The sequence below is a fragment of the Lissotriton vulgaris genome, chromosome 6, assembly GCF_964263255.1.
Source record: "Lissotriton vulgaris chromosome 6, aLisVul1.2, whole genome shotgun sequence".
In the NCBI taxonomy this organism is placed as follows: Eukaryota; Metazoa; Chordata; class Amphibia; order Caudata; family Salamandridae; genus Lissotriton; species Lissotriton vulgaris.
This window is the reverse complement of record NC_141694.1, coordinates 1,771,430,554-1,771,458,167: the sequence shown is the minus strand read 5'-3', so window position 1 is coordinate 1,771,458,167 and position 27,614 is coordinate 1,771,430,554. Positions and strand designations below refer to the sequence as shown.

At 44.2% G+C, this 27,614-nt stretch overlaps 1 protein-coding gene across 1 annotated transcript in view; it reads left to right on the top strand.

Annotated features, from left to right (window-relative positions):
* Nucleotides 1-27,614, top strand: part of DNAJC27 (DnaJ heat shock protein family (Hsp40) member C27) — a 114,272-nt gene that overhangs the window by 51,190 nt on the left and 35,468 nt on the right. The window contains exons 4-5 of the mRNA XM_086928028.1: nucleotides 6,735-6,899; nucleotides 12,303-12,425. Of these exons, the coding sequence (XP_086784154.1) occupies nucleotides 6,735-6,899; nucleotides 12,303-12,425 (288 nt within the window). The remainder of the gene's footprint in view (nucleotides 1-6,734; nucleotides 6,900-12,302; nucleotides 12,426-27,614) is intronic.

Below are 27,614 nucleotides of genomic sequence, written 5' to 3'. Positions count from 1 at the left end.
AGTGAGAAGTTTGGAAACATAGAACAGTAAAACATTTGTTATCGTTAATTAATGTTCAATGAATTTTGGTCTTTTAAATGTAAACCAATGTGGAAGAAAGAACACATTTTACAAGCTTCCCAATGAATCGCATGATATTCTACGTCACACCAAATGTAAATTCTCACAAATGACCACTATTTCTAAACCCAGATTCTTGGGCGTATTTCAGAAATGCAGAGCTTTCCTTCATACCTGCTTTTCACTTGTTAGATTGTATCTTATAAATGGTTGCATCGTCAGTACACAATAAACAAGCATTTGCAATGCAATAGGTCTCGCATTAGGAAAGTTTGAGCTATTGGTCTTGTAAATGACAATTTTTTTTATTTCATGTGTTGGTTTTGAAAATAGCTAAATTAATAGCTTTGTCATTTACAATGCCAATAGTTATAACTTTCGCAAATGTGACACCTATAGCATTTGTAATGCAACATGTTTTGTATTTACGTTACTTAGCGGTATTAATATTACAAATTACAATGGCTTTTAATTTTTTAAAATAATTAATACTTAAATAAAAGAGATTTTAATTTATAATGAAAATAGTTTAAACTTTTGTAAATAACTTTTGTGAAGATTATGTTCAGTGTATTTTATTGTGACGAAAATCCAAGAACAGAAGTGAAATATTAACATCTTTTTGTGACATTTGTAATAAAGTTTGAAACATTGAGAGAACATATTTGAACCAGTTGTTGTTGAATGGTTGCACAGATTGATGCTGGGGTGGAAATGTACTATAAAAACACGCTCAGAGCATGCCATAATATAACACACTTTGTGATGTGCTGTAGTGTAGGTGTTCTGCATGTCTGCTTGCGGTTGCATGTGTGTGTTGCAGCATAGATAAACAGCAACCGTTGCTGTTTATCTATGGAATCATATTTCTGTATTTTGTGTTTTCTCTGTTTGTGTCTCCGTTTGTTGTCTGTGCGTGAGTGCTTTTGTGCACGTTATGTCAATTGTTACATGTATCTGTCTGTCTTTGCTTTATTTTTTTTATATCTGTACATGTCTGAATTAGCTCATATGTGCGTGAGTGCTTGTGCGGTCATATATGTAACAGTAATGAATGTAACTGCATGAACGTGTGGGTTTGTGCTTGTGTGTGTGCGTATTGGGGTAACTGTGCATGGTGTGGGTTGCATGTTAGCATCTGTATGACTGTATGTATTTATAATTGCCTGTGTGTGACAAGTCGTTGTGTGTGCATGCATTTTACTTGTCTGTGTGTGTCGGTGAATTTGTGTTTAAAGATTTGTGGCTTTGAGTTCCTGCCATGTTTAGAGCAAACCGCAATGATAGCGAAAGAGCGGGAGTGGGGGCTGATATATAGGAGTTAATGTTTTAAATACAATGGCCTAAATACATGTTTTTACTACCTAAAAGTCAAACAAAGAAGTGCTGAACATTTTCTGATTAAATTAATTACATTTTGGTAAGTACCCATTTCGTTTTTCCTCCTCCCTTGGCCTGGTTACAAGTTGATGTTTGCTATCATGCATGCATATTGAATCGCATTAATGACGATGTGTTCTTCCATGCTCAGCACTTGGTGTGCATGCTTTAGCATCCTCGCTATTTGTCGATTTCCCACTGGTTCCTATTTTGACCTATTTATAGGAGGAACCACCATGTGAGTTATACAAATATTGGTCATTACTTCATTACACTACCATATTTCTGGGGCACTGTAGCAACAAAAGACGATGTGCATGACCAGGCCCCGTTCCACATAAAGACTGACTTACTTCAGTAGACAGAAGGTAACTAGCCTTGGACTCTACGGCGTCATTTCCTTTAACTAGTAGAAGTTCAGATATACGCATATTTGGTTTACTTTTCAACATTTGTGCACATTACAAATTGCTCCTGCTTGCCCTTATAGCAATTGTCAGACACACTGTGCAGACAGGCCATCGTACCACGTCTAGTATGTTACGTGAAGGTATGTAATGTATGTTGTCTTGTACCCGATGTTAACGTGTACAAATGACAAAGTAACTTAGTAATACGATCACAAAACGGACGGTGGAAAAACCGGGTTAATAAAAGGATAAAACTTTGAATCGCATACGCTGTATTATTTTCCTTCAGAAACGTGCATGATTAAAAGCGTTGCTCCTTTTATGTCAAGGTGTGTTCAATGTGAAATGTTCTAGCTAATAACAGAATGGAAACTGGAACGGGGAGGAATTGCTGACATCTCACACGTTGCTATTTGAGATCCCAGCTCTATCAGTACCCTACCCACTTTCATTGCATTATAACAGTCTGTCTCTATTCACCTTTCTTAGAGCATACTGCCTTATGAAACACCCCTCTCGACAACTCAGTTCCTTCCGGGGCCCTTATTTTCGCGTTAACCACCGCTCACCTACTCCTGTCACATAAATGGAAGCCCCCACTACTAACAGTCCATCCCAACTGAAGCCCACCACGCACAGGACACCGTATCCATAGAGTTTCCAAAGCCAAACCTGCCGCAGCAACAACCGTCTGTTACTGTACGTCACGTCCGCTGAAGGAAACCGCAAAATAGTAGCATTAGAATCCCTCACGCTATTGTGCAGCAAAACAATACGCAGGGTAAAATACGTTCTTTACAAAATGTTTTGAACGTTTCCATTTCATCAATTGTGCTTATATTTAAATATATTTACTGCATTATTGGTCATATTCGTACTGATTCTGATATGGGTAAGCTAGTAAATTCGGAGCTAAGGTACTCTCTAAGAACCAGAGCAAGAAGCGGAGTCATCAAAAGAGTTAGCACGTAAATCAATACGGGACTTTTAACATAACAAGAAAGCAGCCCGGGCTGGGCGGAAGTCAGGCAGCCCTCCTCGAGACAGAGGCAGGGCCTGGCCAGAAGCAGGAAGTCGAGCGCGACCGGAGCTTCCCAGGAGGCAGGCTGCAATGGCTGGCGCAAGGCTCCGGAGCAGAGAGAGGAGAGCCCTGCGTGCAGCCGGCGTCCGCCCAGGAAGCCAAGGAGCGGAGTGCCAGTATCCCTGTACCCATTGACGCCGGAGGGAGCAGCCCCGGAACGGGACCTGGCTGGGCACGTTGTCTCCCCGGAAGAGTCCTGCGGAGGAGAAGTCCCGGTGAGTGGGGCTCCGTGCTTGCGTTTCTGGGGACAGGAGGTACTCGGGGCATGTTGAGGACTGCGGGGGCCATGGTATTTGGAGTCCCCAGTGTGGGATTCCCAACGATAGTGCCGGCATCTCTCCAGAGCCCACGAGGCTGCCCAGGGGCACTGGCTCGAAAGCGCAACTGACGACGCACACGCAGCAAGTAGCTAGGAGCGCGCTCCCGCTGTGAAATCTGGAAACGAAAAGCGCGTGGCACATTGCTGTCCACTTTCCTAAATACGGGTAACATTAGGTCTGAAGCAGACACCATCAATGTTCACGCATTGAGGGTTAGGTCTGCTCGACCTAATGAAGCAGACACCATCAATGCTCACGCATTGAGGGTTAGGTCTGCTCGACCTAAAAATAATTATAAGTTGCAAATGGGTTAACTCTAGGTATCGCATGTTTGCAGACAAACAAAAATATCACTGCATCCGCCTATGATTGGATAAATCTGACGGAAGTAGCTGTATATTGCTATTGTAAATTGTCCACATGGGCAAAAATTTAGACCTGCAAATATTGTTACCGTCTTGTATTTTTTCCTACTTCGTGTCTATGGTTTTTGTTTTTAGTCTAAGGTCTAGGCAAATGACCAATGACTAAATTCAGAATTTTGTCTACTTTTCTATAATGTACTGCTTATGGGTTCCAGATCTCTTTTCCCCTCACAAACCTCAAAAATAGGATATCTTGACAACAACTTGGAAAACTGCAAAAACTTTCAAAAGAAAAAAACATTTTATCTGTGCCTGTTCTTGAAGTATGGAAAGGTGGTCATCTTAGCACGTCAAATCTTTTGTTTGTGAGAAAAATACATTTCTTTAATCAGCACTTTTTTCCCATTGTTCAAATTCTTTTTGCTGTATTTCGGCAATTTTAATGGTTCTCTCCAATGCGATCCACAAATTCAGTGTCCCTTTAGAGTTGCCAATATGTGGGGAATAAGATGCAAATTTGGCCTGGATGTGAAGGCTTGTGTGTAAATTACCCCAAAATGAAAAAAAGGAGTTAAATACTGGTGAGAGTTAGAGTGGGGGTGGAGGTGGACAGACTCCACATTTGAGGACTTAAAGCTAAACCTAATCGCTTTGTCAATAATTGTTTACGCTTGCTGGCACATTTGGTGCTTGCATCTTTCTTGCATTCCCCCACTCTGTAGGATTCATTCCTCATGGTCTCCAGGCTTCATTCCTGCAGCTCTTCTGCCTACTGCTTCTCCACGAGCTCCTCTTTGCCTGCCACTCTGTCACCAGCACATCTTTGTTTGCCAGTGACTAAGTCCATTCTTTCCTTGGGAGTCATGCAAGAGGGCTTTGTGACCCATGCGGTATATATCAGATCCATAGATCTGCAACGTATTGTTACAGTTACATCACTTCTTTGAAGTTCCACTCCTGTTCTTCATCAGTTTATTAAAACATCTACAGTATTTTGTACCAAAATATGTGTATGTTGATTTCTTTACAAGTCACTTATTTTTCTTTCAAACATATGTCCAGCTACCAATTTGTAAGGGCTTATATGAGCGATCCTCATAATTGAGGTGCTATCAGGTCATAGGATTTGCAAAAAAGAAGCCAAGCTGAAGGGCGAAATGGGAATTTCCCAGATAATAACTGTCCTAGTGTAGAGTGTTGGAGTGTATTGGATTGATTCTCACATGTCTAAAAGAGACCCTTATTCTGCAAAAGTTATTTATAATATCATGACGACTGTCAATCAATTAAATTTGTTTTTCTTTCTTCTGCACATACATGAATGAATATGCGACTTCTAAAGCGTGAACTTAGCCCAAGGGCATCAAGGCGCTGAGACAGGCATCCTACAGACAGAACCGAATTCTACATAAACCGATCTTCAGGGGAACAATGAGGGCTTTACGGAAAAGTGAATTATCTTGTTGTCCCGAAAGGGAGTCCGGGAGAGAGTTCCAGACATTTGCAGCTGCAAATGAGAAAGCCCTTCCGCCCAATCTCATCTTTTTAACCCTAGGGGCCACAAGGAGATTCTTAGTTGCAGACCTCAGGTTTCTAGACGGCACATACTGTTGAAAAGTGGTCTTTCAGCCCAAAGGGCCCAGGCCATAGTATGCGCTGTGGGTGAGGCAGAGGGTTTTAAACAAAATTATTATACATAACCATAAAAGACGCATATATAAACAACAAAGATGTAAAAAGACTGAAAAAAATACAAAGATTAATAATTGTCAAATAGCAACAACCCCCCGCCCTGCAACTCACCTGTGCCGATATGCCAATAAAATTAACAGAAAGGCAACCAATGTCACTGTTTATAAAAGCAGAAAGGATAGTACAGCCTCTTAACCTTTCATGGATCTTCTCAACTTTACAACAGGTTTTAGGAAGGCACAAACCCCTTGACACACTTCATAAGTATTTAACAAAAGGAGATCAAACAGTGCATCCTCACACTTTCTAAAACCTGAATGTGTTGAGATCACTTTCAGAAAAGCCTTAAAGTAAGGTAAGGTAAAAAAAAAATGTACAAAAAGACATAAAATGCATTATTGATTGCTCAGAGTGAACATCGCAGGGACACACTGTTCCTGGTTTCTCCGCCTGTGCACCTCGCCAAACTCAGAAGCCTCACCACAATGCCAACCCTCAAACAGAAAAGAAGAGACCTTTCCCAACATGACAAAGGAAGAGTGAGATACAGATCATCGTGTACAAGTTCATGGAAATACCAATCCAATTTAACTGTCTTATTGTTGGATTCACATTCAAGACTCTGGAAGTATCAGTGATCTAAAAACAATAGTTTGATCCTTTTCTCATCGGATTTCTTGATTCTTACCGGGGATCAAACATGGTTGACATATTGAAGACCACACACATTTTGCATAAATATACCAACCATGGGATAGCAGATCTGTTGTCCAAATCCAAGAAATCCAGAATGGATTCCCTATTTATCTTAGCCTCATGTTTAGACAAGATACTGATTCATTATTAAAGTGGCGCCAACTTAACCAAATCACGAATGTACAAAAGTTTGAGTTCTGAGTGCAGGATAAAATGGGAACTCAAAGGTGGCAGATACATAATCCGTCTCCAGATATGATGTCAATATTACCGTGACCCCAGATCCCAGCCCTATATAGAGTAGAGGAGACACACTGAGCATTATAAAAATTCAAAATTGGGGAGGTGGTGCCCCTTCCATCCCCCAAAGGTAAATAAAAAATCGCTCTAGCTGCTCTACTATGCTTTGATCGTGCATTTTTTTTATCTGAGTGTGCCATGTTCCTGAGTTGCTGAAAGTAACCCTTAAATAGTCAGTCATTATTATTATTAAGAAATGCATCTCAACCTTAAAATATCTTCTTTTAAAGAAGCAGTGCTTCCTTTTAAATTGGAACTCCTATGGTGTGCGTACGGTGCTTCTATGAATCTTTGCGGGTGGATTTTCTGTGTCATATGTGTTGGTGTATGACTGTGCCAACTTGCACAGTGAAAGGAACATGTAGTGTACAAACATGAAACCGCTTCCAGGTGCCTATGAAAGCTTCATTATGCTTGTGTTCTGCTCTAGGTTCGAAACGAGTTTTATAAGGACACGCAAGGTGTCATTCTTGTGTATGATGTTGGACAAAAGGAGTCCTTTGAATCTTTGGAGACCTGGCTGACGGAGATGAAGCAGGAGCTTGGACCACAAGGGAACATGGAGAACATTGTCTTTGCTGTCTGTGCAAACAAGGTAAAGTCTGCTGTAGCGGAAGACATGGAATTGCTCCTAAGCTAGTATGGTATGCTAGTGCTGTTTGTATAGTATCCTAGTAGTTGTAAAGCCCACTATATGTCATTAGTGTGTCTCTCAGTTGTGTCCTATGTTTTAGGTGCATAGGTAGTGCTAGATATTACGTCTGACTGGGGGAGTTGGGGTAGCAGTTTCGTGCTTCCATGGTATCGCTTGCCCCTCTGATCTCTTCATCCTTACCTCTCCTCCTCTCTCTTTCACTTCACCACTCCCTGCTTACTTCTCTCTCCTTCACTTCCCTGCTCCTCTATCCCCTTTGACTTCACCGCTCTCTCCTTGCTCTTCTCTCCTTCACTTCCCTGCTTCCTGCTTGCTCCTCTCTCTTTCACTTGGCCGCTGCCTGCTTGCTCCTCTCTCCTTCATTTCCCCGCTCCATGCTTGCGCTTCTTACCTTCACCTGCCTCCGGTTTGCTCCTTTCTCATTGACTTCCTGCTTGATTATCTCTCTTAACTTCCTTGCTTGCTCGCCTCTTTCTTCACTTTCTCGCTCCGTGCTTGCTCATCTCTCTCTTCAATTCACTTCTTCCTGCTTCATCCTCTGTCCTTCACTTCCCCACACCCTGCTTCATCCTCTCTCCTTCACTTCCTCAAACCCTGCTTCATCCTCTCCTTCACTTCCCCACATCCTGCTTCATCCTCTCTCCTTCACTTCCCTGCTTCCTGCTTGCTCGTCTCTCTTCACTTCCCTGTTAATCCTCTCTCCTTTACTTCCCTACTTGCTCCTCTCTCTTCACTTCCCTGCTTCATCCTCTCTCCTTCACTTCTCCTCTCCCTATTTCATCCTCTCTCCTTCACTTCCCCATTCCCTGCTTCGTCCTCTCTCCTTCACTTCCCTACTTCCTGCTTGCTCCTCTCTCTTCACTTCCTTGCTTCATCCTTTCTCCTTCACTTCCCCTCTCCCTATTTCATCCTCTTTCCTTCACTTCCCCTCTCCCTATTTCATCCTCTCTTCACTTCCCTTCTTCATCCTCTCTTCTTCACTTCCCCACTCCCTGCTTCACCCTCTCTCCTTCACTTCCCTGCTTCCTCGTCTCTCTCTTCACTGCTCCATCCTCTCTCCTTCACTTCCCCACTCCCTGCTCATCCTCTCTTCTTCACTTCCTCACTCCCTGTTTCATTCTCTCTCCTTCGCTTCCATGCTCCCTGCTTGCTTTTCTCTCTTCACTTCCCCCTTCATCCTCTCTCCTTCACTTCCCTGCTCTCTGCTCATCCTCTCTTCTTCACTTCCTCACTCCCTGCTTCATCCTCTCCCTATTTCATCCTCCCTCCCTTACTTCCTCACTCCCTGCTTTCTGCTCTCTCCTTCACTTCCCCACTCCCTGCTTCATCCTCTCTCTTTCACTTCACCACTCCCTGCTTTAACTTCTCTCCTTCACTTCCCCACTCCCCGCTTCATCCCCTCTTCTTCACTTCCTCACTCCCTGCTTTATCCTCTCTCCTTCACTTCCCCACTCCCTGCTTTCTTCTCTTTGCTGATCAGACATGTTGGGTTGAATATCCACTATGCACAATTGCACTGTCCAGTGATATACAACCATTTTGGGTGAGATCTTTTTCAAGGCTCACACCTTATCTTTTGATGCCCCCCTTTATTAAGTTTCGCCTGGCGAACAGCTGCGCAGCAGCGTTTCGCGCAGGCGAAAACTTTTGTTTACAAGTAAGGGGCTTTGTTCCGCCTCTCTGTTTCATTGGCTAGCTCCATAAATGGAGGCTAGCCATTGGAACAGAGATGCGTCACTCATCCCAAGAGCAGATTTGTTGGCGATCCGGCGATTTTTACTCATCCCGCCCATTTTTGTGCGTCATGCGGCAGTGGGCGGGTGTTTTTTTTTTTTCTCCGTTTTTTTTTTCATTCCTCTGAAGATAGCGGCCGGGCAGTAGCTTACTTGGGAAGCTCCGCAGCTTGGACCCTTTTCTCTTGTTTTACTTCGGCAGCCCCCGAGGATGTCTCCATGATGCCGGAGGTGTGGTCTCCCCCTCTGTGCCCGAACGCCATGAGCCTCGGTGTACTCCAGCACATCCCGTGTTCCACTCCCCCCTCCGGCGCCCCCGTCCATGGTATTTTCATTTCATTTGTTTTCTTCTCTCGCCTTTCTTCAATGTATTTCTTTCTGTTTGTCTTTATTAGTTTCCCTTGACCCCCTCCCCCCCTCCCGCTGTCCGTGTGCCCGTTAACCCGCCCCCTCCCGCTGTCCGTGTGCCCGTTCCCACCCCCCCACCCGCTGTCCGTGTGCCCGTTCGACTCATGTTGCTGTGTGTGTCCGATACAGAGAGAGCCCGTTAAGTCCCTGGTTTATGCGTGCCGAATAGTGCACTGTGCCCCTGTGTGCTTGCATGTGCCGTTGTATGCGGGAATGTTGTTGCTTGTGTCCAGAGCAGAGAGAGCCTAGTCTCCGGTTTATGCGTGTTGAAGAGTACATTGTGCCCCTGTGTGCTTGTATGTGCTGGTGTGCGAGCATGTTGCTGTGTGTGTCCGGGCAGAGAGACCCCGTCCCTGGTTTATGCATGCCGAATAGTCACTGTGCCCCTGTGTGCTTGTATGTGCTGGTGTGCGAGCATGCTGCTGTGTGTTCCGGGGAGAGAGACCCCGTCCCTGGTTTATGCGTGCCGAATAGTCACTGTGCCCCTGTGTGCTTGCCTGTGCTGTTGAGTGCGAGCATGTTGCTGTGTGTGTCCGGGCAGAGAGAGCCCCATCCCTGGTTTATGCGTGCTGAATAGTCTGAATAGTCACTGTGCCCCTGTATGCTTGCCTGTGCTGTTGAGTGCGAGCTTGTTGCTGTGTGTGTCTGGGCAGAGAGAGCCCCATCCCTGGTTTGCCCGAGCCCATGTTAGTGGACGTCAAGGCTGCAGGCGCACGGCCCTGTTTCGCCTCGCACTAAGGAGCCGGTTGCCAGTCCTCAGCAAAGTGGGCTGGGGGGTTGCAGGTGGTTTTGTTTTGTAAGCAGGAGTGTTTTCTTCCAGAGAGGAACCTGCTGATTATTTTCTGGCCTGCGTCCGAGGGCCCTAGTAATGAGTGTGCGCCTCAGCAAAGTTTCCCCTGCAGCTGCCGCTTTATAAAGTGCTGATGTTGCGATCCTTTGAAGGTGTGTTGCCTGTGGGTGTATTTGGACTAATCTCCCAGTCCATCTATGTGTCCCTCTGCATGTTGCGCCTTCTTGCCCATTCATCTCCTTCCTCGCGCCGCATCCCACCTGCTGACAGGGCGCTGATGGCCTACCTAATGCTCGAGTGACCTAGTTTCTAGTTTAGCATTGTCAACAAATTATGGATTGCTTAAACAGTTCGCGCACAGGAAGAAAAAGACTGCAAATCCCAGAATGCTTTGAGATGTAAACGTGTGCCCTTGTTTCTCGTTTAAATCTTTCTCTTGGCAGTGGTTTACCTGAAAGCTCTGATGACATGCACTTGAATTCAATAAAGTGAGGGTGTATGTGGGAGCTTTTTAATTCAGGAAAGCCATGGCAGACAGGAGTTACTGGGCCAAGATTGTGACACTTGAAGCTTTTGCCACCAATTGAGCCCAAATGTGAGCACTGTAGTGTCTTGGTGTTATGAGCATTAGGGCCCTCGTGGTTGAGAGGGGACTTGAAACAGGAATTAATAAGCTGCTGGAGCGCACAATGACTCGTAGTGCAGGCTGACTTGTCTCCAAATGCTTACATAGATTAATGCCACCCACCTTCAGTTTGGCACCCATTTTGTCGATATCAGAAAGATGACAGTAAAGCTTTTGGGGTATAGACCCTGTTGGTGGGACCTGTCCTGGTAGAGACGTGAAACGTGGGAACGGCATTGGCACATCAAAGTCATTTATCGGAAGCCTTATAGTAGCAGGACGACGATAAAAGGATGCGTGCCTGTCTCTAATGATACGGCAGCCGGGTTTGCTGCATTGGTATCACATATATCGACAGTTGTTTATCTGTGCAGCGCCAGAGATGCAGGGCGGTGGCTGGGCTGTGGCACTCTTCTGTGGGCATTGATGCAGCACATGTTAGCTTGTGTAGAGTAGGGCGGTGTGGGGGGCATCGACCCCGACACACAACGGATTGTGTACTTTTAAGATGTATGTATGGTGCTGTCTGGGTGTGTGTGTCTCTGGGTGTGTGTGTGTGTGTGTGGCTCTGTGTGTGTGTGTGTGTGGCTCTGTGTGTGTGTGTGGCTCTGGGTGTATGTGTGTGTGTGGCTCTGGGTGTGTGTGTGTGTGTCTCTGGGTGTGTGTGTGTGTGGCTCTGGGGGGGTGTGTGTGGCTCTGGGTGTGTGTGTGTGTGTGTGTGTGTGGCTCTGGGGGTGTGTGTGTGGCTCTGTGTGTGTGTGTGTGGCTCTGGGTGTGTGTGTGTGTGTGGCTCTGGGTGTGTGTGTGTGTGTGGCTCTGGGTGTGTGTGTGTGTGGCTTTGGGTGTGTGTGGCTGGCTCTGGGTTTGTGTTTGTGTGGCTCTGGGTGTGTGTGTGTGTGTGGTAGTAATTGCTGTCTGCTTAGCTCGTCCGTAGGGTACAGTAGGTCTCACATTTGCGAGAGATTAAGCTAATGGCAATGTAAATGACAATGCCATTTATTTATCTGTTTTCAAAACCAACACATAAATACAAAATTTGTCATTTACAATGCCAATAGCTCTAACTTTTCCAAAGGTGAAACCATTGCATTGTAAATGCTTGTCTCATCTGTCCCCTCCCCTCCTCTCCATCTCTTCACTTCTCTTCATCACTTGGTGGGAAGCATAAAACTCTATGCAAGCCGTCAATATAATATACTCTTTAGTGTTTCTCCGCAGTATTATTATTAGTATAATCCGTAAATAAAATATTCTTTAGGTGGAACCAGAGTTCTCTGAGATCGTCTGAATCCTGAATTTAAAATCCGAGCTTTCCTTGGGGGCCGTCTATTGTCTCTCATTTCCCAGTCACCTGTCCCACATATCTGGTTCAAATGTGACTGTGAAAGCAATCCTGGACTAAAAAGTACCTGATTTCTCCTGCCACACTCCCACACCTTCCCCCTTCATTCATTGGTGCCTTGTGGATGATGCAGAAGGTTAGAATATGATGCAGGCATGCAGGGAAAGCCAGTGGCGTTCTCTCAGGGTAGGTGAGATCTCGATGTACATTCAAAGGTGGCTGCAGCATAGAGCGCTCTCTTTACTCAAAGTATCAGCTGTCTGTTACATTCAGACCAGATGGATGAGATTGTGTTATATTCAATATAAAATGGACATTCCTACAGTATCCACTCTATTGAGTCTGGGCAAGAAATCTGATTAGGTTTGTTTAGGCCCAGTTGTATTGTGTTTGATGCAGTGGTATATATTTGTATTCTTATTTGTGCCTCTTTTGATGTTTTTAGATTGACAATTCCAAGCATCGCTGTGTGGATGAAAGCGAAGGACGGCTGTGGGCAGAAAGCAGGGGTTTCCTGTACTTCGAAACCTCAGCACAGACAGGAGAAGGAGTGAATGAGATGTTCCAGGTAACAACAGATAAGTAGCACGCGCTGGTGCAGGGATAACGTAAAGCATGTACAATGGTAGCATCAGTAACATTGTGCCTTATGTGGGTGAAAAGATGCCACTGCAGTCAGGCAGCTGGAGAGTGCAGGAAACTCCAAGAACCCTTGGAGTGTACATTCATGAACAAAAAAGAGAGGCAAGGAAATGAGTGATGGTGTTTGCTCCACTGTATCTTGGACAATGTCTTTTTTAGCTGCCTGATGAGCAGCATCAGGATTTTTTTTAGAGTGGAAATGCTGGTTCTAGTGGCCCAACAGTCAATTAAAGGAGACGGCGTGCTTCACATTAGCGAAAAGGGCTTTGAAGGTGCAATTAACATGATGTGCCAATCTTGAACAGCAAAACAATCATGCCTTTATCTGGCCATTGATGGGCGTCCTGAAAAGGGGATCTTATGTCAGGGGAAACTGGCAGAAGCTTTGCCTCTTCTCGTCGCCTTTAAATGAGACTAGCTGCCAATTAGAAAGTCGCGTCAAACGTGTTTCAGGAGTTGCTGACAGAGGTGCTGACGTTAGTTGCAACAGAACTAGTCTACTTAGATCTAATAAAAGGACCACTGCCTTCTCCATCCTAACGGTCACACCAGGCATGATGGGTCCGAAGTGTTACTGGCCTCACAGCCTCCTGTACTGAGGCTGCCTCTTTGCGGCACCTAAAGACACTGGGGCCAAGGATCCGCTTGAATTCCCATCTCTCAGCCAGCTCTGGGGGACCTTAATTGAAACAAATCCATTATTGGACTCATCCCTAACGCCCATTGGTGGCCATTTAATTCATTCCTCAAAAATATCCGATTAACTAGAATATCTTGAATGTTTTTTTCGTTTTCAGAAGAATCTATAGCTACATGCATACTTTTATTAATTATCTTCCTGTTTACCCTTAATGGTTCTTGCTGAATCCCCCCTCTGTTTATGAACTATGGAATGTTCCTGTTTGGAGTGTTGGAGGCTAAATGACAGTTAGTGTGAGGAATGGGAGTTTGACAACCCTGTGAAGAGCCTGGTGTTGGAACTTTAAATCTGACGATTTTCAACTACAACTACTGTGTAGTTTGTGTTTTTTACAACATCAATAGGCATATCTGATGAATACTTATAGTGATAAGCAGAGAATTCTGTAGCGGAAAAAAACCACCTTAAATGTAACGCCAGCAAGACAGAAATCCTCCCAATGGGAAAAAATGTCAATTTCTGTCCCAGCCTTTGGTGGCCAGAGGACTCCACCGCACCCCCACAGACCGTAGCGACAGCAAGAAATCTCGGAGTCTTGTTCGACACCGAGTTATCCTTTGACCAACACGTCAGGAATGTGGCAGGATGCTGCTTTGGCATCATAAAATCTCTTAAAAAGTTCTTCGACTTCTTGCCCACTGACTCAAGAAAGACGGTAGCAGTGGCTCTAATCCTCGTCCGCCTAGACTACTGCAATGGTCTGATGGCTGGAGTAAAAAAATCTACACTGAAAAAACTTCAAAGTGTACAACACTCAGCAGCCAGATTAGTATTAAAGCTACCCAGGAAATCCTCAGTATCAGCCGCCTTAAAAACTCTTCATTGGCTGCCACTGCATAAAAGAATACTTTTTAAGATTCTAATCATCGCATTTCGTGCATTCAATTGCACAGGCCCTAAATATCTCACCAGGCGCTACCCCCACTACAACCCTTCCAGGACTCTGCGATCCTCAAATGACAATCAAATAAAGCTAGCTAGGTTCAACCTCAAAACCAAAGGTGGTAAAACCCTGACATATCTGTCCTCTAGAGCCTGGAACTCCATGCCCAAAAATCTCAGGTCCCAAACTCAAGAAACTCAGTTCAGGAAGCAAATAAAAACCTGGATTTTCAATCTCCCAGACGAATATGTCATGGCCGCCATCTAATTCCGCTTATGTAACTGATTGCATACCATCAAACCAGCGCCAGGATGCTCCTTTCGGAGCGACCGTTGCGCTCTACAAATACAATTACAAATTACAAAATAGCCACAGGCTCAAATATCAGCACTGTTTTTTGCTCAGTCATCAGTCAGTGAGACCTGCCATTGCTGCTCCACTTGCACTTTTCCTTATCAGCTCCTTCTCAACTTCTGCAGCTAGAATTTATTGACGTAATTACATATAATGTAAGCCTTTCCCCAAGAACACCTTGTGTGCCAAACAAAGAATATTTTCAGTTTTTGGGGGATATTTTCAATGTAATTTCTCGAATATTTGAATTCTCTTCTGGTCGTCCTACTCGTTAAGGATTGAATGATGTATTGTAGCACTACAGGTTTTTGGAACTAACCTTGCGGATGGCACCATCCATCACTTGTCTAGAAGAGGACCCGGAGAAGGCTCTAGAGACGAATGGAGAAACTTGTACAAGTTAGAGTCTGTCAACTTGTGATCAGTCAGAAAGAAAATGTAGAGCTGTTGTCTCATACATCATGAAAGTACTGATCAAACCCTTTTGATAATTAGCAAGAAACGTGGCATTGTACTAAGGACTTACAGGTCCTCTCTTTGAGACACTTGAATATGCACATTTTATATCTAAGGATGCTACTGATGCTCTCTATGGACCAAAGCATGGGAAAATGTACATGTGTGTGAATTTGTGAAACTTCCATAGCACAAACCACACTACAAAGCAGTTCAAGACACAAGTGGGGGTTCATGTGAGGTAGTGAAGTAGAGGTTGCTGTAGTGAGTTTTAAAGGAATGGACAGGTGAGGATATTGGTTGCACCATGGGTTGGAGCGAGGGACCTTGGGGTCCGAGGGGGGGCGGGGGGTGGTGAGACCTAGTTGGGGGATCCCAAAACTGCCTAGGTGGTTATACTGTGATGTGGTGTTGTTTAAACATATAGGGTTTCAGCTCTTTGTGGAAGTGGAGAAATTACAACGTCAATACAGAGCCTTTCAAATCTGAAGTGGCATCGGTGCTTAATTTGAGCTGGTGGTTTTTGGGTTTCGGCACTAGCACTTAACTGTCAACACATGACAGCCTGCCACATGGCGATACTGTTTGTCTAATTACAGATCAGTACAACAACAGCTGTTTATTAATTCAATATACTTTAAAAATGACTAATAACCGCCACCCAAGCTATTCTCAGAGCTTTGGGGACCTGGAATATTTTAAAATGTCACACTTGTAGGTGTATGATAGTAGTTGTGTTTGCACTGTCGTTGGCAGTGGGTGGTGCATGCTGCAGCGACCTCCTGATGAGGGACCTGGTACTTATTTATTTACAAATTAAGCACTGACTGGCATGGCGTAGCAGGAGCCAACAAGTGTCTCGTTTTCAACTTCCTGCATTTACTGGTTTCTAGTCTGGTGATGCTGCTGTTGCATATCTAGTGTTCTCTATTAGAAGCCTGTATCTTGCTTACCAGGTAGAGAGCAGTGCCAGTATTTAGTATGTTGTAGAGAGTGCAACAGGTCATGAATTTGATGCAGACAGGCGGTGGGTGGGGACCAGGTTCTCTGAGGGTTGATTTGCTTTTGCCAAAGAGCTTTTGATGAGGTGAGCAGATGCATGGATGATGCACCTCAGGAGTCAGGTTGGCCAATGGGATGTGGTCAGTAGTGTATTTGATGTGTCTTCCAAAGAAGAGGCTATGTCAGCTGTTAGTATACACATCCAGCAGTGGTCCAGCATATCAATGAAAAACGAGTTTATTTCAAGTAAGGAACTTCAACCACCATGCAGCAGTACCTACACTCAGACAGCCACGGACTCTCTACACATGCATAATAATACAGTCTCTTTAAAAAAAATACTTTTTATTTATTTCCAACACATTGATACATGTTTCATTATCACATGTCCAATATATTTGTCATTCACGATTTCTAATACTCAGAAATCTCTGTGCATATGTCCCCGCCTATCCCTTTCTTGCGTTATTCCGTGAGTATCTTACAATTACTTTCCTTTGTGGCATCAAACTCATCTAGGTTTCCTGGTAGATATTTCCACATTGTTAGAGTCCTCTATGTGTAGCCCACTTTCCCCAAACTTTATCCCATTTCTGGTGGCAGCCTCTGCTCTGGTACACCACCTTCTCTGTTAAGCAACACCAGTCCAAGTCATGTTCCCATTCTCTCACTGTTGGTGGCTGTGGTCTGCCCCATGCTCTAGCTATATTCCGTTTTGCGACCATGTCTGCTAACATTAACCATTTTTTAATAAGTTTTGTCCAGTTGTCTTCTCCCGTGTTACACAGTATGTGCCAGCTGGCTTCTAATGAGACCTCTTGACCCACGATCTCAGACATTATGGTGACTATAGCACCCCAGTACTGTCTTAACTCGGGGCAGCTCCTTACTGTATGAAAAAAAAGTTCCCTCTTCCCCTCATCCTCGCACACACGCATTTGAGTTGCATTTACCCAGTGCTGACCTGGTAGTGTATGACCTATGTACGATCCTGTTTTGTCTAGGCCTAAACCGTACTCTCACGGCCACCTCGCTAGGGCTCTGTGTGACCTCTAACCAGTCGTCCTCCTAAAGAAGCCCTACATCTGTTTCCCATTGCTCCCTGGGAGTCATTAGTGGGTCCGGAGCGATATTCATAATTTTTTGATAGATGAGCGAAGTTGGCTTATCCCTCGGTGGCTCTGTCAGTATTCTGTCTTCTAACAGGGCGATCTCTGGTATTTGGTCACCTTTGTGCACATGTGCCCTCAGAGCATGTGGTAGCTGCATGTATCTAAACTTCTCTGAATCTGACATCTAGTATTCCACTTTCAATTCTTCAAAGCCAATTATTTTTCCCCTTTTCCAGATATCTCCCAAGTGTTCAATGCCCAATAGTGCTCACACCCGAAATCCCGGTAATTTCCGTACCTCTGCTACGTGATCACTCTCCCACAACGGCGTGCGTTCTGTCAGTTTCCCTTCCCAACCCAAAAATGTGTTTGCTTCTCTCCATATTTTAACCGTTGTTTGTGTGTGAATAGTTCTTTAATCATTTTTTTGTTGTGGAGGGCCTTCAGGCATCCCCCGTTGCCCATCGCCCAGTGGTCTACTCGAAAGGCTGGCTCTTATCTCCCTGCGAAAATCCAGACATTTAGTGTCACTAGCTGAGCTATCCAATAGTATTTACGAATATCCGGGACAGCCAGTCCGCCATCATACAGTCCTCTCTGTAACTTGTTTAACACTATCCGTGGGCTACCCCCATTCCACAGCAACAGCCGTATTTCAGCATCTATTTTTTTTAACTAGTCCATTGAAACTTTGTATGGAGTATTTTGCAGGATATAAAAAAGACGGGGCAATGCCATCATTTTGAACATTGCAGCCCTCCCAATTAATTACAGTGGCAGCTTGCGCCAGTGAGACACCTCATTCCTCAGTCGACTAAGCTGGGGGGCTAAATTCTCCTCTCAGAAATCCTGCTTTGTTTGCGTAATCACTATGCCCAGGTACCTAAATGTTGGTTTAATTAGAAACTTAGCCGCTATAAATGTTAGTTCTGGTACTTCTCCAGTCAGAGCAAATACTAGCGACTTGTCCCAATTAATTCGGTATCCAGAGTAGCTGCCAAACAACTGAAATATATGCAGCGCTCAGTGTATTGTGGGGCATGGCCTGGTAGCATATGAAAGGACATCGTCCGTCTACAGCGATATTCTTTCTTCCCATTCAACCCTAATCGAGATGCCCTTTATAAGTGGATCTGCCCTGATCCACGCTGCCATGGGTTCCAATGCTAGTGCAAGCAGCATGGGCGAGAGCGGACACCCCTGTCTTGTGCCCTTCTGCAATCGTACTCTCCTTGACACAGTACCATTGACTCGTATTCTAGCTAGGGGGTCTGTATTTAACCGTTTTATCCAGAACTTCGGGCCAAAGCCCAACAGTTCCAGCATTGCAAACAGGTAGTTCCACTCTATAGATTCGAATGCCATACGGGCGTCCAGCAACACTACATTTTCAACTTACTGGGATTCAACAGCTTGTTGCACACCATACAGTCGCCGTAAATTGAGTCTGGTACTCCTCTTGGGCATAAAGCCCGATTGATTGGGGTGTATCAGTCCTGTTATTACTCTTGAAAGCCTAGTAGCAATCACCTTAGCTAGAACTTTAGCTTCTACGTTTAGCAGCTTGATTGGCGTATACGAGGCACAATCCTCTGGCTGCTTGTCCTGTTTAGGAATAACCACTATAGTCTCCATTCTCTGGTCCTCTGGAAGCCTGCCAGTTGTGAACAATTCTTCAAACATCTGCACCAGACTCGCCACCCCTTTATATAGTTCTACCGGGATACCGTTCGGTCCCGCCGCTTTGCTCGACTGCAGCGCACCTATGGCCCCAAAAATTTCTTCTTCCGAGATGTCTGCGCCTAGGTCTTTCTGGTCCATCTGTGTTCGGGTGGGGAGGCGCATATCCGCCAAAAGTTCTGCACAGTCAGTCTTAGTGCGGACTGTCGATGACTTATATAATTGTTCATAATAAGAGAAATGCTTCCGCTATTGTCTCACAGGTGGTGCAATTATCCCCCTACGTATTGATAGTTTTCAATACCCAATTCCTCTCCCTATCTCTTTTTTCGAGCCATGACAGCAATTTAGTAGCCTTATCTCCTATATTATATATTCTCATCTGCGTTTCACTTTTGTGGTCCCTGGCTTTCCCTTCCACTATGTTATGCAACTCTTGCTGTTTCAGTCATTGTGTGTGAGATCACATCTGACTGACTCACTCAACCTCAGACTCACTGGGACTTATTCTTCAAGGGGGGTCATTATTCTCCTTATCATTCTGTGGTTGCTTTTTCTGAATAGACTGGTAACGCTCAAGGGCGGGTGTGGGTATTATGATCATCTTCCCCTCTCCCCATTCCCTTCCCCTGGAATGTGTTGTGTACATGCATTGGAAACAATATATTAAGAACATACACTTTGAAAATCCCGGAAGAAGAACTCCTCACTCCCTGCTGGCTGTGAACTACCCACCCCCCCAATTTGCAGAGTGCCTGTCGCCCCATAACTAAACCCATGAACTTTGGGCGGGTGGTAGCCTATGCTTGTCCGCCTTAGATATCCCACCTCCCCCCCATTCCAAGTAATTAAGTTTCTTTGTATTTAAAGGTTAGAGTACTCATCCAGATCATCCATCCTACATAGTAGTAAAAATCAACTTAATGCTATCGCATCTGCTCCCATTCTTATCATAGCTGTGTGGATGGAATCATGACCTGTGCCAGTTCTGTGTTCTTTATATTTTCCACCACATCTGATGCGCTCTTCCTACGGAATTGGCATGATCTCTAGATTACTCCTTTGACCTGCTTGCCTGTCTGCGCTCCCGCCGGGATCGCCTTCCGGCCATTGTTCCTTTTCCACCACATCTACTTGTCCCTTCAAGCTGCTTCTGGCATTGCAAACCTCCAGACTTTACCTTCTGCCACCACTCTCAGGGTGGATGGGAATAGCATCGAGAAAACCATATCTTTCGATCTCAACACTCTTTTAACCTCTATGAATGTTCTCTTTGCCTGCTGCACTTTTGCGGTAAAATCTGAATATAGGGAGATAGTGGCATCGTTAATTTGAACTGGTTGCGTTTTTCTGTCCGCTTGTAAGATCACATCACGATCTTGATAATTGAATATACTGGCAATGATTGGGCACGGGGGCGCTCCCGGTTTTGGTTGAGCACCTGGAATTCTGTGTGCCCTCTCCACTGAGAAGCTCCTCTAGAGCCTATTGCGTTTAAGCTGATTCAGTACCTAATCCTCTACATATAGTTCCACAGACTGGCCTTCTGTCCTTTCCGGTACTCCAAGGATACGAAGATTGTTGCGCCTAGAGCACCCTTCCTGATCTTCTAGCTTTGCTTCTATTACTCTTGTTGCGTCCCTTAAATCTTGGGCTCGTTTCTGCAATGCCGTGGTGTCCGTCACGAGGGTACTTGTCACAGTTTTGACTTCCTTTACTCTTGAACCCAAATTTCTCAGTTCTGCCCTTATGAGTGACACCTCTGCTGTCACGGTATCGATTTTACAAACCAGTTCTGTCTTTACTCCTTGTATTGCTGTCATAATATCCTATAGAGTGAGTCCTGCTGCATTTGTGCCGGCCTCTACTGTGTTCTCTGTGGCTACCGTTGCTTCATTCGAGGTATCTTTGGGCATGGCATACTTATCCAATTTTGTTTGCTAGGATAGACAGGGTCCCCTCCCACCCGTCATGGTTCCGTGGTTTTGATCTGGTGATATTCCGTTGAGGTTTTGTTTTCCACCCCTGCGACTTTGAAAGAGAGAAAACAGTTCTACCGGGCTGCAAACACACAGGTGATCACAGCAGTACTCTCTGCCGCCAACACCAGAACCAGACCGGCTCTAGCTGGCCTTTCTGTTTTCCAGACAGGACACCTATCCCTAGCCCAAGTTGTCTGCCACAGCCCGCATATCAATCTGGGCCACTGTTATTCCAATGCTGTAGCACCCCTTTCACCTCAGTTACTGGTGTTGCCCCAAGGGTGGGGGAGGTAGGGGGCCCGTCACCAATTCCTTTATCCGCCGCGGTGTGGACCAAGGCTCTCCCACAGTCCTACTTTTGATTATTGGCCACTGCACCCCAGCCGAACAATCAGCAGATCTCTTCGTCACCATCGCTCCTTTATGTATGCCTTTGGCGCCTTTCACTTGGTCTATATCCTCATTGCTGGCTGCTCACCTCCCACAATTTGGTCTGAATGTGTAGCCGGCTTTACGCTGCACCCTGAATCTCCTTTGTGCCAACAAGGGGGAAATTCTCCTTGGCTGATTCTAGCACACTTATTCTATGCCCTGGGGTGGCCATGACCGCATATGTATCCAAGATCTTTAACAGGGGGGCCAGAACCAATGCCCCCCGTCCGGCCGCAGCAACCCAAAGCAAGTCCGATCCCTACTTCGGCGGCGGGCAAACCGCTCTCAGTCCAGGCCCAGGACCGCCCGCTCTCACTGCTCCCCTGGTGCGCTTTCAATTTAGGCCACGGCTTTAGGGCCTATCAGCAGCGGGCCGGATGAACGGTGGCCTCCCGCACACCCCCCATCCCTGCTCGGCCCGCCGCAGTCACTGTGTATTTTGGGTCTCCCCAGTCTGGAATCATAGGCCTGTGCATCTAATACATTCTCAATGAGAACTCCACAGGAAGTTCTATGACTATGATTAGAAAGCTAACTCTTCACAAAATACCAAACTACAGATACCACACCACCCCATTTCCCAGAGAACACACTAAACAAACCTTTAAAAAAAACAAGAGAAGTTAGTACTGTTTTAATCAACAACATGTAAGACAGAAGATGGACTAATGGGGAAAGGGGATGGGATAAGGAAAACTGAAAACTAAGTGAGAACCTCCAATAATTATTTTCTTGACAACAGAAATACAATTAAGATTGTAAATACTTTCTTCCTTTAGTTTCACAGCCCATCTGAAAAGCTTCAGCACAGAAGAGGAGAAACAAACTTTGAATGCCCCTCAACTTTATTTAGATCTTTCGCCAGTGCCCTATCAGCCACCTGAACATCAGCTTTGGCAGCTGCTTTAGATTTGTCAAAATACAGTTTCCTCTTTGTCTGGACTGTCAACTCTTTCTTCGGACTTCTCAAAGCCACCTCTTCATAAAGACCCTCCCTAGTGCTCTTCCTAACCCATGGAGGTCACAAAATGGTGCATGGTTTCCTTTTCCTAAATAATTCAAAAGTAGTTACTCTTTGGTTGTGTGTGGAGTAGTTCTGTATTCTACCCTCCTGCACAACTCATCTCTCCAGTTCCTCCTCATACGTTTTGACAACAGAATACTCTCCTTCAAAATTCTATTGAAATGTTTCACCATCCTGTTGGTCTGGGGATTACATGAAGCACACCTTTTGTGAAAAATTCCTCTTATTCTCAAAAACGTCATCTCCCTGAAGACCAACTGAAACCCATTGTCTGTCAGCAGAACTTTAGTGTTGCTCTCACGAGCAAAAGTGTGACTCGCAAATTTAATGAGAGATGTGCTTATATCAGTAATTATAGAACTATTGGCCAACCTCAAATACATGACCATTACAACCAAAACATAGAGGGCATGGATCCAAACATTAAAGGTCTTGGTATAGCTAGAAAAATCTCTCACCAAAGAATTTAGGCAAGTCTCAACATACCAAAGGGGATGTTCCGACCTTTTTGGATTTATCACTTACATTATAGTCAACATATTTTTGTAAAACTCTCTTAACTACATATCCATACCTGGCCACCAATAGTATTTTCTCAATGTCTCTTTCATCTTGCATATACCCTGAAGTCCTTCATGAGCAAATTCAAAGAGCATCAGCCTCATGTTGGAGGGTGGAATCAATCTAGACCCCCTTAACAGCAAACCATCTTGCAAAGAGAACACTTATCTCACCTTATCAAAGCCTGTCATCATGTTACCTCACCTCATACAGTCCATACTAAATTGCCTTCTATTTTCCAGCCATGTGCACACAGATCTTATTATTTCATCCTTAACAACCTCTTACAACCATTCTTTCTGAGTGCCTTTGTGACTCTTAACCCTAACCATTCTAGAAAGACAACCTGCTACTTTATTGGCAATAACAGGAATGTACTTAAAGGAAAAATGAAAATCGTGCAATGTCATAAACCATTTACATATTCTGGCAGAACCAGTGTCTAATACTTTCTTGTTTAAGATTTCTTGCAAAGGCTTATGTTCCGGGTACACTTCGATTGAAATTCCCCACAGATATTGCCTAAAAAGCAACAAGACTCTCCTTTTGAGCGGTGAATTAATTACACGCTGCATCTCGTGTACCCTGGTGGTAAACACAGTGGTGAACCTCTTTTCACCCTGAACTTTTTTCAAAAGAGCACCTAATGTGCTATCACTGGTCAGTGATCAAGTAACAAGGAACATTTGGAATGAAACTTTGCAGTTCTTGAACTGTAGCTAAATTTAATTTAATGTTGTCAAATATACAACGACAATCTTTACTCCGAATACATTCCACTCCCTTCTTTAAAAGCATAAGTTGCTTGAAAGTCTAGTAGAATTAGGAATTAATAGTAAATGATATTCTGACATTCTAAACATGGTTTGAATATCTTCTTTCTTCTTCGGACTGGCTATGTTCTGTATATCTTCAATCAATTCCTTTTTTGGACGGATAGCATCAGCGGAGACAACACATCCAAGATAATTTAGCTCAAAACACTGAAACCTACATTTTCATACTTTCAAAATCTTGCCATCAACTTTTAAGACCTTCTGGAACCACTCTTAAACACTTAGGGCCAGATGTATGACGGCTATTTGCATGCGCAAGCAGGTCTTAGACCCATTTGCGCATGCAAAATTCCTTTTGACCTTGTACACACCCTATTTTGCAACTCGCAAACATTTGCAACCCGCAAAATAGTGTTTTTTGCGACTCGCTATTAGGAAGGGGCGTTCCGTTCCTAATAGGGACCCCAAATGCCATGTATGACTTTTGCAACCGCAATTGCTGTCGCAAAACAGTCGCAGTCTTCACAGAAGTGTGGTAAACCATTCGCAAATGGGTCCTCAGGGGACCCCTTCCCCTTTGTGACTGGCTCTAAAAATATTTTTTAAGGACAGGCAGTGGCTCAGGGACCACTACCTGCCCTTAAAAAATGAAATGAAAACGTTTCATTTTACTTTTTTTAAATGCATCCCGTTTTCCTATAAGGAAAACAGGCTGCATTCAAAACAAAGAAAATTGCTTTATTGAAAAGCAGTCACAGACATGGAGGTCTGCTGAGCTCAGCAGGCCTCCATACCTGGGAGGGCATGCCATTCCCAATGGGGTCGCAAATTGCGAGTGCCTCATGAATATGCATGAGGCATGCAATTTGCAACCCTATTGGGAATCGCAATCAGTGTCGCAGACACTGTTGTACATACCAATTTGCTATTCCTTGGTCGTAAATCTGGCCCTTAAAGTGTTATTCAATTGTGTTGCTATAAACCAAACCATTGTCTTGGAAAAAGGTAATCCCAGGAAGACTAGTTAGCAAGTTAGTCATGAGTCTTTTAAATGCTGCAGCAGCAGATCGGCAACCAAAAAGCATACCGTTGAGATATATGTGGCAAAAGGGATAATAAAAGATAGATTATTTGTAGACTCTTTGAGTAAACTAACTTAAAGGCTAGCTGAAGGGTGGTAAAGAACATGGCTCCAGCTAACATTCCCACCATGTCAGTGATCTTAAGTAAAGGAAGCCAGTCCTCCAGTACTCTCTTGTTGAGTTCTCGCAAATCATTGATATCACTGTTGACTTTATGCGCTACAACCACATACGCCAAGCGATCTCTAGCTTCCACTGGTTCAATAACTTCTTCATCATTCAAAGGAGCTAATTGTCTCTTGAATGCAACCTTTACACTATGCCGCATTCCTCTGACTTTGCATGTTACTAGTTTAGCTCCTCTTTAAAGACCAATGTTGTGTACCTACCCTTGAACATACCAACATTATTTACAAATACTTTTTTACCAATCTCTCTTGCAGCTTGAGTAGTTCAGTGGCAATCGTGTTTACTTGAACTTAGGGAGAAGCATTTGGATCAAGAGATATGTCCAACTGTTCCTGATGTGGATAACTCAGTTCAGGGACGTAAAACTTTCATTCAGTAAGGTTTCTTCTGGCTTCAATTGTCGCCTTAAAATACCCAAGTAACTCAGTTCATTAACTTCATAGCTACAGGGCCTTACATTTGGTGGTAACAAATGTACTATCCCTTTATCTATTTTTCGTGGTGCATGTCAGATACAAGGGTGAAACAAGCATCTGAATGTATCGCCATGGAGACCTCCATATTCTTTAACACTACAACATCAGGCGGATGAGCAGAATTTACATTAGATATGGCGTTGATACTATCATTAACTTATAAGACTACTTCTAAATCAAAAGAGATTTCAAAATCTTTATCACAGGAGGTGATGTAGCCATAGAAATCATGCAGTGGAAGGTGAATTAATAATGTGAACGTTAGAATCCAGAGCCGGAGCAGTAGAGCGTCGGAGAAGAGTTTCAATGAACATTGGAGAAATGCAGTAAGAAAATATTGTATGTTTTCTCTTGATTGGTGTCAGAAGTGAAGTGGGCGACATTCCTTGTGGCTTTTTAAGTATGGTCAAGCGTTGTACATTTGCTTCGCTCGGTGCACCATAGACTTGCGTTGTCCATGAGGGCATGTGAGGCTGTAACAGCTAATGAAGCTCTCGCGCCACAGGAAACATGGGAGCACCCAGGGTTTGCGTGAGCTCCCCAGCTCTTTATGTAGAGCCAGGAGCCAAGCAAACAAGCATTGGCATAGCCAATAGGTCTCGCCTTTGGGACATTATAAGTGTTTAGACATGCAACAGTTGATGTTGCACCAAGGATATTGTGCTGCCTAATTATATACTTATAAGGTCACACTTGTTTAACACTGTCTGGCCATTGGTTGCACCTCATTAGTACCAGTTTAACAACCAAATACAGCAATAAGCAATGGAAAGCATGACCAGTCAACTTTTGCAAAGGATCTTCCACTCCGCAGCCGCACTTATCTCTGTATTTTTTGTAACTTTTGAATCGTTTGAGAAATAATTTTTTGTGTGGTAAAATCTGCAGGTTATGCAGCAGAGGATGGATTATATGTCCAATATGCCAAATATATAGTTACGCAGAAAAACACTGCAGCCGCATTATGGCATGATTCCAGTGGCCCTGAATATAACACAGGGTCCCAAACAAAAGAGAGCAAACCAGGTCAAGGGAATGGTGTCCAACCATGTGAGAATGCATGAACAAACATTGAACGTATGTGTGAGCACCTGTCATTGAGGTACATAGGCTAAAAATAAAACCCCATCAGACCAGCCATTTGCCGGAGAATACGTCATATGGGGGTTTCGTACCGCACTATACCCCACATCCGACTTAGTAATGACGGTGTAGGAGTGAATGTCAGTACTATAGCCATGCAACTCAATGCAGAGATATTGTGCAGTGCTACAATGATAGTGAAATTTTAAAAATGGCTACTTAGACTCAGAAATAGGTTCAAAGCGAAAGACTAAGTGTCAAGATTAAAAGCATGCCGAGTAGTACGACTACCCAATGGCAATTATGCAAAACGGTCGACATGTTTAAGCCAAGTAGGGAATTACCCTGGCTTTCTTCAGGACCTTTGAATACAATATGGCTACTGCAACTTTGAAAAAAACTTATTGTGTCAAATGTAACATGACAGTATGTACTAGAAACAAGTTACATAGCTACCAGGAACTTGAAAGAATGTGAGTCCACTGGAAGGGAAGAGAAGTGTCTTCTTCCTAACAAGACAACAGAAAACATATAATTGTTTTTCTTACTCATCAACATTGGATGTCACACATACGATCGCTAAAAGCACATGAGAAACACATAGACAGGCACCAGCATAAGTAATTTACATTATGCATTATAAAGAAAGCATTTATTTATTTTATTTATTTTATTGAATTTATATTGCGCTCAGCTACCCATAAAGGGTTTCCCGGCGCCAGGGACAGCCTAAAGAAGAGGGATAGGTATTTGCTGAAGCAGGGAAAGCAGAAAACATTTGATCACCTAAAACAGAAAGGTTTTTAGCTTTTTGCGAAAAGCCAAAAGATTAGTCTCCGTTTTGAGCGTCAATGGAAGAGCATTCCACATCTTCGGCCCCAAATGGGCAAAAGAGCGACCTCCCATTTTTGTCAAGCGAATTCTAGGAATTACAAAATTTTCTTGATTTGATGACCTAAGGGAACGATTTGGCTGATATGGTCGGACAAGATTGTGCAAATATGCAGGAGCAGAACCCTGATGGATCTTAAACATAAGGCACAAAGTTTTAAAAGCTACACGGTCAGCAATTTTTAACCAATGAAGGTCACATAGGGCTTGTGTTGCAGACATTCTGCGAGGAACATTGCACAGAAGGCGGGCAGCTGAGTTCTGCACAACTTGGAGAACATTCATTGTAGCTTTATCAGCTCCCAGATAGAGCACATTGCCGTAGTCGATACGAGACATTACAAGAGCCTGGACAACAGTTCGACGAGTAGACTCAGGCAGCATCCATAGGATCTTCTGCAACCAGCGTAGAGTATTAAAGCAGATTGCAGC